At 41.4% G+C, this 12,065-nt stretch overlaps 1 protein-coding gene across 1 annotated transcript; it reads left to right on the top strand.

Moving 5' to 3' along the window:
* The first annotated feature begins 1,978 nt into the window (after nt 1-1,978).
* On the top strand, nt 1,979-10,493 carry LOC126493240 (C-type lectin domain family 2 member E-like). Its single transcript, XM_050130181.1, has 5 exons — nt 1,979-2,275; nt 2,777-2,863; nt 6,977-7,164; nt 7,640-7,749; nt 9,568-10,493. Exons 1-5 carry the CDS (start codon nt 2,206-2,208, stop codon nt 9,680-9,682), a joined length of 570 nt encoding a protein of 189 aa, XP_049986138.1. The 5' UTR covers nt 1,979-2,205; the 3' UTR covers nt 9,683-10,493.
* The last annotated feature ends 1,572 nt before the right edge of the window (nt 10,494-12,065 follow it).

Below are 12,065 nucleotides of genomic sequence, written 5' to 3'. Positions count from 1 at the left end.
ACTATCAGCCACCAAACTTCCCAAATACAGTAGGTGAACGTATTAGGTGGGTAGGTTCCAGCAACTTGGGAAATCTAAGGGCCTAAAGTGCTGTCTGATGACGTTCTTATTTCGGGGTCAAGACAAGTTAGTATTCTTTTAGTGTACTGAAAAAGGCTGTAAATGATGATCACAGGACCTTAGGTCATATACAGAAGTGACACATGTGGCTATTTAAGGAGTTAAAATACACCAAGATAATTTGTCTCTGGACTTGCAACATTCCAAACTCTCCCCAATCACTTCCAATGCTGCCGTGTCTCAAAGGCCAAGGGTCCAAATACCCTAGGTCAAGGAACTATATCACTAGCAATAATAGGTCTCAGCACTTGCAGCCCGAGCTACAAAACTAGCCTCTGCTACACCCTGCTGCCTGCAGTCATCCTCTACTACTTCTTTGGGTTAAGGTTTAACTAGCTGTTGATGCCCCAGGCTACCGACAACAGGAGCGCCAAACACTAAGACTCTAACTGAAGCACTGATGACTGCTTGTCTCTGGGTCCTAAGGCCTGGAGCATGTTCCCAAAGCTTGGAGTTAAACAAGCCTCTGAGTCTGTCAGTCCAGTCTGCTAGCTTTCAGGACCTAAGAGCCCACAATGACCACCAGGGAGTTGTTTCTTGACTACCCATGACGCTGAGTACACAATGCGACCAAGCCAGCTAGCTGATCCAGAGCACAAGGAGAAAATATTCCTTTTTGATCATGGTTTTGGAGTTTCAGATGCTGGCTGGATGGCAGCATAGTTTGGGTGTGAGGGTGAGGCGGAGCTTCACAGTAGGATTACAGTAAAGCAAAACCATCCACCTCAGAAGCAAAAAGCAGAAAAGGAAAGGATAGGAACCCTGTCACCCCCTTTCAAGAGAACCTTCCCAGGACCCTTCCAGCTCTGTACTCTGCCTTACATACATTCCTCTGCCTCTCCCTAATGCCACCCTGAGGGCTTAAGTCTATAACTCATAGGCCTTTCACAGGCATTGAAGATCTAATCCATACTGTAAGGAAGAACACCACTAGCAAGGTTTCTGCAAAGTAAGCTTCCATCAAAAGCAACATCATAGCACCGGCTTTTAAATCCAGGCTGCCACAGCAACGTAAAAGCAACACAACACACGTGTGTGTGTGTGTGTGTGTGTGCACTATACAACAGAACACTTGGTACAGCTGTAATCATCTCTATGTTTTCCAGAAAGAACTAGAGATATGATGGGGACAAAGGCACCACCAACTCTGTGCCACTGCTTTTTCGATGTTTCCAGGCAACCAGCTTTACTCCAGACCAAGTTCTAACCATTGTCACAAGCTATTGCAGACCCTGTTAGAGCATTTTATCACATACTTTTAGTAACTGCTCTGCCAGGAAACTGGATTCTAAATCTCACAGTGTAGCTATAAACAACAAGCTGTATTTCCTTTGTGTCTAAAACTATTCTTTCTAAAGTAATTTGTTTCAAAATATGAACGTAGAAAAGCATTAGCGAAATGAAAGCGTAGGCGTAATTCCATCTTATGCTGGAATCTATCATGCTAGGCCTCTGTGCAGAGGATAGTGCCTATGTAGGAAACAAGCCTTAGTTTACCATGAACGCGCATAAAATCAATGGTTTTGCTTTGCCAAATTTCACTATACAATCCACATGACAATTGAAAATACAAACAGATACTGAAACACAAAACAAAAAATGCACGAGAGAATAAATGCAATTTACAGTTAGTTGAAACAATCCCGAAGTTACACAGGTATATCAGATTGGAGATTTGGGGAGGATTATACAAAGTCCAGGGAAGGGCGAACCCTGATCTGCTGACTGGACGGCAGGTTGAGTTGATGCCAATCAAGCTTCTCCCCGCCCCCCACGGTGGCTGCTAGCCAATCCGGGGCTGCTAGCAGACACCGTTGGGGTGTGTCCCGCTGCCGTTACTCTCACAGAGGAGCGAGGACAGGCCCAGTGAGAGATCTTGTGGCCCGTCGGATCCGAGCGCAGCTTCAGTGCTTAACCATCAGGCTGGAGCGGTGCTGTATCATCTGTCCACCAGTCTTGCTCCGTCCCTGACCCCAGAGAAACTTGGCCCTCAGAGTCCAAAGGCTTGACAACGGATATGATTATCAGTTCTCCTTTTGACCTAAGAAATTTCTCTGTCTCGGTAGTCACTGGAGCGCCTTCAAGATGATGGTGGAAAATTTATACAGAGCATCCCAGACAAGCCATGTATCAGTACATCATAGGACAAAGTTTGGTAAGGAGATGACAGGGTTTGTTTGCTGGCTAAGACTGGTAGCCTTTGCTTAGCCTGTGAGGCAGAGGGTACGCACGTGGACCTTAAATGAAAACGATCACTGTCGTCGTCTACAAAACAAAGGCTCAAAACTGAAAGGAAAAAGGAACACCACCTTCCCACCAGATCCGTCCTTCCCTAGCTGGAAAAAAAAAAAAAAAAAAAAAAAAGGACGTACCATTAAAACAAACAAAACCACAAAACGAAACCAAACCCTCTGGGGAAGGCGGGGACTGGGTTTTTGTTCTGCAAGCCTTGTTGGAGAATACACCGCCCAGTTCTTGGAAATGACACTTAGAGGCAAAGCTACTCCTGAGCACCTTTCTGAGCTACTCAGAGCAAAGACTGAGTTGTGAATAGGACACAGAGAATATGTATTTTTTTTGGTTGTTTAATGGGGGTTTTGTTTGCTTGCTGTTTTTCTCTGATAAATAGTGACATGTCTGTTTGCCTTATGTGCAGATGCGAAGAAATTGCTGACCCTGTGGACCCTGCTATGTGGTGGTGTTGTTGTGCTTCTTTGGGGGTTTTTCAGTTTCCCTAGAAAATGTAAGTGATTGGTTTCTGCTGTCCGTTTGCCTCCTAGAAAAAACAGTCTTTGGATAAATATGTATTGCACCTAATTACTGCTGATTCATCCCAAAATGGGACTTCATGCCTAGAAAGGCTTTTATCCCCCTCTCTAACTGGACAGCGACAATCACAAGCAATCAGCTGTGGCAGAGTAATTACTTGGCGGAAGTTTGTTCAGTTTGAAGCAAGAGGAAAGTGAGTCCTGGTGGTCAGATAAAGCCTTATCAGGAGTTGGGTGTGTACTCCAGGGCATGACCTTGTAGGTACAGTATTCACGTCGGAAAACCGAGCCGGCTGTAATGGCGGTGGAGTGTGTTAGCCTCTACTGCCACCCGTGAGTGTGTGGAACCTTATTCTAACAGAAGCAATGGTGGGAGATACTCCCCCCCCCCAACCACCAAAGAGGTTTTCCTGATAGTGGGGTGTCCAGATTCTATGCTAGACCCTGTATTGTCTTACTCGGTCACTAGCTCTGCCCTTTTGTCTCCCGTATACCACTGTTGTTCAGCGACAGAATGAAGGTCACAGTTTATTCCCAAATGGGGTAAAAACAAAAAATTCTCCTTAGCCCCTATTCTTGCTATAAGTGCTGCTTATGTTTGCTGCTTAGTACAGAAACCTTCTTGAAATCTTTTCTGTGATTTTGTTTTCCTCTCCCTCCTCTGCTCCCTGCCTACCTCTCTCCTTTCCATTCGTCTGTAGGTCCTTCCTTTCTCCAGGACAGCGTGTATTCCAAGCACACGGTCTACCAACAGACTACATCTGCAGCTCAGATGGCTAAGTTTTTGCTTAAACATGATGGTGTTTAGAGTTCAACCAGAGCCTTGCTCGTGCTAAGCATGGGCTCTTGCCGTGGAATTAAACCCCAGTGCCTTTGCTTTTCAAACTTTCTATTAAATCCACTTTGATCAGGTTTCTGCTTCTTCTTTTCTGTGAAACCTGTCGCTGTTTACCAAAAAGTCAGTGCCACTACTTAGTAGCCATCATCTGTTCAATGTTACTTGACAATACACATGCATTTTATTTTTTAAAGGATTTATTTATTTGTTTATTATGTATACAACATTCTGACTCCATGTATGCCTTTATTGCAGAAGGTGGCACCAAATCTCATTATAGAGGCTGTTAGATACCATGTGGTTGCTGGGAATAGAACTCAGGACCTCTGGAAGAGCAGTCAGTGCTCCTAACCTCTGAGCCATCTCTCCAGCCTTCCATGTTCATTTTAAAAATTATTTTTCTCTTAGAAAATTTCATACTATTATACAATGTATTTTGGTCATATCCATCTCTTTTGTACCATCCACAGAAACTCCCTTTCAATTTCATGCTCTTTGTTTTGTTGCTGTGATGATTGAGGGGATTCTCAATCCAATTAGCACTGCCTATATCTAGATATGGATAGCCTTCTTGCAGCCATGTCCCCAAAGGCGAGTCACTCCCTTCTCTTTAGGGTCCACACTCAATGCAAAAAAGATAGGCCTCAGAGGGAAGGCCTCCCCAACTCGTGTTGGAATTTTCACTAACTTGATATTGAGAAAAATCTTTTCAAAGCAAGCAGTGGTTGATGCAGACACATAGGTAACTGGTTGAGCTGCCCAGTGTAATAAATATGAGGACTCAGCTCTGGATAAATCATCTATACCACCCTCCCCCCACCCAAGGCTCATAGACGATCACAGAAGAGTGGAGCTCTAACACTGACGAAAGGGGGAGAGAGCTGTGCATTGTTCGCCTTTTGATGGCATCAACTAAGATAACCTCTGGTTCTTCACACCATTTAAAATCCCTTCCTAGAAATAATTCCATTTGGCTTTCAAGTCAGTTTAGTCCTACTGCTTGTGCCCTGCCTCTATCACAACTGACTTTATTTCCCTTACTTTTTCCTCCTTCCCCCCTGCACGGTGTTCCAATATGTCTCTTCATGCACCCAGTCTTTGAAGCATTGTTGTCCTGTTGGCCTTCTGAACAGATCTCAAAATTTTATGACATAAAAACATCTTTAAACTGGGACACTTTTTGAATTCAATCATTTAAAAAAATAAAATCTAACTACTTGCTCATCTCAAACTCAATTGTGTTTATGCTGAAATATCTCTCCCTCACCTGTATGTGTGTGTGTGTGTGTGTGTGTGTGTGTGTGTGTGTGTGTGTGTGCGTGCGTGCATGCAGGAGTGTAGGTTCCCATAGAAGCCAGAAGTCACCCTTGGATGTCTTTCTTCAGGACTCATTCACCTTGTTCTAGAGAAAGGGACCCCTCACTAGGACTACAGAATCCTTCACTTAATACAGAATCCTTCACTTAATCTATAGGAACGTGGGCATCTTCATTATTTGGTGAACAAGCCAGGCATGCTCACCTTTTCCCATTGCTTAGAAAAATGTGTTCTTACCCTGGAGGCAGACTTACCTCCCCAGTCCACCTTTCTTCAGGTACTAGGCATCACCTGTGTCTAACCCAACCTGACTGTTGTACAGTCATACTTATCCCTTGACCTGGATGCTCTTCATGAGAAACTATATGGTTTCAGGTATGCAACTTACATGAAAGCGATTTTTTTTCATGGTGTATTTATTTTTGTATTCCAAGAACTACAAAAAGATAAATGTCTGCCACAGGGTAAGTGCTCAGTTTGGGTGTAGTTGGATGTACAAATGAAAGAAAATATAAGCTAGCAGATGAATTATAAAACTGCATTTCTGATAGTTTGTGTTTTAAGCCAACTGTTTGGTAGGAGTTGTGTTGATTGCCTTGGGTGGGTTACTCAGTCCCTAGGGGTTGTAACCCACCCTGCAGTTCAGTTATTCCAGGGTCACGGAGAGGCACTATCTGGAAGATATGAGCTAGGAAAGAGGAAGGAGGCTAGGCAAAAATTTGTAGAAGCCCCTGTTTTATTAGAGACAGGTTTACAGTTTATATAGGGTAAGGAATTGGGGGAGGGCACAGGGGCCTGGATTCTTGTCACGTGGTTCACGTTCGTCACGTAGGCCAGGAGGTTACGTTTGGTCAGGTCACATAGGCCAAGAAGTCACGAGTTGACACACCTAGTTCTCTAGATAGTTTGGAATGTGGGGTGGGTTCCGCTAACAGATAGCTCTCCATTAACAGCTTAATTGGGTGTGGGGTAGGTTCTGTCAATAGAAGGATTCTTAACATAATTATGGGTGTGGGGTTCTCTGCAGACTCCCCAGGGCGATGGTTCCTGTAATGATATTAGGAGGAAATTGGTTCCTGACATAGTTGTATATTTGAACCCAATATTTTATGGTAAGTTGGGGCTTTTCCAAGTAATTTCAGTGAAATGAGTGTTTTTACTGTGCTATCACATCAGGTTTTATGTGTACAGAATCTTACTGCTAGTTAATGCTTCCAAATGAGTAGGCTCCCATTCATAAGCTTGAGTAGGAAGCGGTCACTTGTTTGTTTTTCCAGTCTTTGGGTAAAAAAGTACCTTAAACACTTTCTCTCAGGGTTAGTCACAAACAAGTAAATTAATATATCCAGTGCTGTGAGTTAAGGAGAAAATGAGAAATGGTGTAAAAGTTAAATTTCAGTGTTTTCCCCTTCCTGATTTTTTTTCCCTAAAACAAAGGACAAAGTTATAGCTTCAACTTCTGAGGAAATGCTGTTTCTGAGAAACAACTGAATATCAGATAGGCCAACAGGAAAGGACCAACTCTTTGATATTATGACTAAAGAGGAATCCATTAGTATGTGGTAAAATATCTAAGGTACCATATCCAATTATAAGAGATGTGAATTAGTAAATAAATTCCAGTTGTATGAAAATACCAGAGAAAGATTTGTCAGGGGACTTTACATTTCTGGAAGTTGCTCATTACTATTTTAAGTTACATGGAGATCTTAATTCTCCAGTGTTTTTTTTTTTTTCTCTCCTTCTGTGCTCTTGGTTGACCTGTCATCACAGAGCAAATGACTAAATTTATTTAAAAGTCATTTCAGCCATTTGACTGAAATGGGATGTGGAAGTGGAATTCCTTTCATCAGTGTGAAATATAGGAGACTCTTACAATGACAGTCAGGCTCGCTTTTTTCACAGTGTCTTTCGTGTTGTGTGCTCATTTCAGTTGGAACCTCAAGAACAACGAGAAATAAGACGTGTGACGATGAAGCAAAGATATGCATGAATGCCTGGCATAAAATTAACCAGAACTGCTTCTTCCTTGCCCAACATGAAAACTCATGGCCCGTCGCAAAGCTGAATTGTGGAAACTTAGAAGCACACCTGGCTAAGTTCAACAACAAGAATGAACTGGTTAGATTTCCAAATGAGCATGCCCAGTAGTTAAAACACAGGTCTTTTGCCTTTGGGGAAGTTGGAGCACAGCAGGGAAGATAGAAAGCTAGAAATACAGAAAATATGAAAATGACACAGCATGTTAGATACAATCAAAGTGTTTATCACTTCTCCAAGAGGAGGGTAGATTGGAGAAAAGTTCACATTTCCTTGAAATGATGACATTTGAGTACAAAGACTTTATTTTTTTTTCCCCCGTCGGGCAAAACAGGAGGTGTTTCAGAATTAGGGTCAAAAGTGCCACATTCTAACTTCAGTCTTAACAGATTCACTCTCTTTCCTATAACAAATTTAAAGATAGGACTTTAGGTACTTGGCTCCCTGCAGGGCCTGTGGTAAGAGCATGTGGGACTCAGACTAGGGCAGTACCTTTTCACATACTGAGAGTAAGACTTCTAGATGATGCTCCTGATAGTGTTCTTCTTTATCACAGGAAGCTTTGATGAGCCTTGTGAATGAAGGATCTTCATATTGGATTGGACTGAACAAACAAAATTTGGACAAACTCTGGCTTTGGACAGATGGAACAAAATACAATGATTTGTAAGTCTTTGTGAAATTGACTTAGTGTTAATTATAAATCATGGTCAAAATTCTAACTCTATAGACAGCTACATCTACTGTTTCTTTTACTACATTTCCTAACCAGGGCCTTCAGCAGATGCTGAGGAGAACCTTCATGCAAACTGGTAGTCTTTTGGGAGCATCTGCCCTCTAACGCCACTGTGTATTTCTGTGTGTTTAATTGGATTGTACCTATCTTCCTTTCATTCTAGACTTGAAAAGTCTAGGCAGTTTAAGTCTTTCCTGAGTACAGTTTACGCTTATGTGTCTGTGTATACTTGAGTGTGTGTGTGTGTGTGTGTCTTTCACTTCTCATTGGTAAAGAGTGAGTATCTGAAGATGTAATGATGGCTACATTGTCCTTACCCACCAGGGGCCTAACAATATGGATGAGAAGAGATTGGGAAGAGAGATGTTGAATTTCCTTTTATTGAAAATTCCAAAACTTCTCTGCTGTCCCAAGTGTAAAGAATTAATTGTATCCTTAGATTCTATTTTTTTCTGGAAACATTTAAATTTTCCTTAACTTCAGAGTGGAATAATTCTGTTTTTCACAGAGGCTCCGCAAAGTTTCACGCACTGCATGTCTTTTTCATGGTGCTCACTCTGCAGTATTAATATTTTGTACCTCACCAAAAAAGTTTCCCCAACTAGGAGAAGTTTCCATGGTCATTCTATTTATAATAGGTTGAAAACACACAGTGACTTGAAAGCAACAATATAACCAATAATTGTGGTTTTTCACTTGAAAACCAATGTAAGAAATCTATGATGCAAGTTAACTTTGAGCACAAAACACAATTCCTGTGGTGTTTTCTTGAAAAAAAAAATGACAGTTTAAGATGTTATGCATTCCTATTTAAAAGAAATTTGAGGGAAAGGTATGAGCTGGTTAAAGTTGGTGTGTTACTTTGCTGGGGTCACCACAATAAATGACACAGACTGAGCAGCTAAAGCAACTGATCTGGATTCTGGAAGTCCACAGTCAAGGTGTTGTCAGGGTCTGTTTCTTTTGACCTCTTGCCTTGGTGTGTAGGTGCCTGACATTTCATTCTGACTTCCAGTGCCTCAGCCTGTGCACACACTCAAGGAAGGGCTTGAATCATTTCTACTTCAAAGAGCATCAGCGGCACAAGGGGTAGGGGAGTGTAGTTCAGTGGTAGACAGCTTACCTAGCAATTCAAAGGGCCCCTGGGTTTGCTCTCAACATGGCAAAAGAAAAAGAAAAACACTCAGATTATAGGATTAGTGTTTACCCAAAAGACATTATTTTGAGCCGAGGATGGTGATGTGCCTAGAATCTAATTTCAAAAACATTAATTTTAAAAAGATCTTATCTTATTTAATCAGTCCTTTTAAAGATTTATATTTAAATGCAGTTACCGTCTGCACCCCCGAGGAGTAGGCATTCCACTTATGGGATTCCCATAACAGTAAATGAAAAATATTCCCCGAAATGCGAGTTACACTCTTCTCGACACCATCTCTAAATGCCTAATTTGTTCCTTTAGTCATTTTCATCACCAACATAAACGGAACAATCTGACCCCTCTCTGAAAAATTATGATAGTTTTTTCCTTGTTGGCAGCATGGAGTGTCTGGCTGTGCTGCTGAGGGGTGGACTCACATAGTACCTCCCCAGCAGAGTCCAGAGGTTAAGTATGATGGACAATAAGAGCTGACGTAGTATCCTCTTCACAGAGTACATTTGAACTGTGATCACTGAAGTTTAGATTCATTATATGAGGCTGTGCTGAGTCTGATAAATAAAGATGCCAACCCTTTGTTTCGTTCCAGGAAGGAAATTCATGATTACGGAGAGTGTGCCTTCCTGCACAAACGGGGCATAGACAGTACCACCTGTGATGACCTGAGAGACTATATCTGTATGAAAGTAGGCCAGTGTCCTTGAAGGTTTCTTCAGTCCAAAAAAAAAAAAAAAAAAAAAAGAGTAACAATGTCTTATATTGTACATGTTAAACCCATGGTGATGTGTTTTCCTTCACATCAACATTGCTTTGAAATCTAATTTGACTGAAGAACATGCATATAAATTTTATCTTCAACGAAATAGTTATTAAGAAGCCTAGAGAGAAGGCTAAGATTGAGATGGTACTTGCTGAGTCATCGAAATTGGCAGGTTTGAGGCTATGGGAACGAAGGGCCTTGCTTGGAATTTATTCATTGTGGTGGATCACTCGGGAGAGCAGAGGAAAAGAGAAAGAAAGATCCTTTGTTTGTCTGAAATTGGTTGAAATCTGAATAAAGGAGAAAGGAGCTGTGAGACGAGATGAGCTGGGAAGTGTTTCATTTGTCCTCAATACAAGGTTCATGTGGAACTGTGAACGAAGGCATAATGGGAAACTATTCTGATCCGGAGCCTTGAGTTGTCACTGGAGACCAAACACCTCTCAACAGGTCTCTAGACACTCAGTCATACTGCTAAGCTGAAGGACTAACGATAACCTGGATTTGTTGTTGCCATCGTTCGGAAAGAGCGAAAGGAGGCAAGTTTTGTCATGAGTCACTGTGAGCTGAACATGAGCAGTCATAAGTAGAGAGAAACACGAAGGGAGAACCTTGGTGACCTCGAAGGATCCGTAGAGATTAGCATGGATTCCCCAAAGCCGTTTCACTCAGATTCTGGATAATATTGAAATGGTCTTGAAGGAAAGAGGGAGAAGAGGTTAACACTGGTCATCATTAAAAATCTCTTCAACTACCACAGGTCTTTTCTCATATCTGATCCTAGGGTTTGTGTTATATGGACATGCAGGTGTGGAGATGTACAGGGCATGAACCCAAAAAGGGACTATGGGTGGGGTGAAGAGCTCTGAAGAAGGGGAGAAGGTAATTGATGCATGTGACATGAAACCAGGAAGACCACCAAAAGGAGTGTTGGGACCCTCAGGAGGACAGGTGGGTGACTTTCATCCACTCCGAAACTTACTCCAGTGATGGTATTCAGAGCAGAACTCACATACATATTGGATCACACAACACTGAATTATTTTCCATATTACCATTTTCCTCGAAGTGCTAACCAGAGACCTTAGAATGGCAAAATCATAATTGGCCTGTTGTCTGCAGCCATCTTTCACTACATTCTCCCTCTCCTTCAGATATAATTTGTTTCCTACCCTTTATACAGGGTAACCTTATATATGCTTAGCATATATAATATATAATGTTTAGCATCTTGACACTCTCGTGCCAGAATGATATTCTCTCATGCTCAGCATGTCTCTCCCTGTCACTCTCAAGTTCACTATAGTTCCAACTCAGTGATGGTCATTCCAACAGCATTGTAGCCCTTGGTACATTATCTTATCAACAACCAACATTTTTCTTTCTTTTTCTAATTAGAGTTTGCTGCACAGCAAAATGTCATATGATTTATTGTTTTTTTTTTTTTTTTGGTTTTTCGAGACAGGGTTTCTCTGTGGCTTTGGAGCCTGTCCTGGCACTAGCTCTGTAGACCCACTATGTAAATTCTCATGACTCTTATTTCTATTTCAGAAGTTTGAGGGAGTATCCTAGGATGTAACAGGGAGGCCACTTGTTGGTTCTGATCCACTTAGCCCCAATATAACCACACAGAAACTGTATTATTTAAATCACTGCTTGACCCATTAGCTCTAGCTCTCTTATTGGCTAGCTCTTACATCTTAATTTATCCCATTTCTAGTAATCTGTGTATCACCACATGGCCATGGCTTACCAGCTAAAGCTCCTAACTCTGTCTCCAGCTGCTCCGTGGCTTCTCTCTGACTCCTTCCTTCTTTCTTCCAGCATACAGCCTAGCTTTCTTCACCTATTTCTGTTCTTCCCTTCCATGGGCTCAAAGCAGTTCTTTATTCATTAACCAATAAAAGCAACACATAGAAGGGCCTCCCACAACACTAGGGTCATAGAATTGGTTTTAATTTTGTTTCTTTTGAAAATATGTGCAATGCTTTGGGAGAGTTCAATGTAGAATTTCATATCTTCTATAATTTAGTGTTTAATATATAAGCTTTAATTTTTACAGTTTTTACAAATATAACCACCCCTAGAGATGTGGAGAGGAGTTCTACTAATACAGGACTCTGTCCTCATGTATTCAAAACCATGTGTTTTTATGTGTGCCCTAAATAATGTGTATATGTAAATGTGTGTATACCCATATGCTATACATTAATACCTATGTATTTATATATATATTAGTGTATTCATAAATGCTTACATATAATACTTGTCCCTAAAATTCATGCATGAAAACTGACATAAAATAAAACTTGAATGTCTACAGTAAT

The sequence above is a fragment of the Alexandromys fortis genome, unplaced genomic scaffold (assembly GCF_014885135.2).
Source record: "Alexandromys fortis isolate MF-2015 unplaced genomic scaffold, M_Fortis_MF-2015_v1.1 scaffold_307, whole genome shotgun sequence".
Classification (NCBI taxonomy): Eukaryota; Metazoa; Chordata; class Mammalia; order Rodentia; family Cricetidae; genus Alexandromys; species Alexandromys fortis.
Note: the sequence above shows the minus strand (reverse complement) of the source record. Positions and strands in the feature narration are given on the sequence as shown.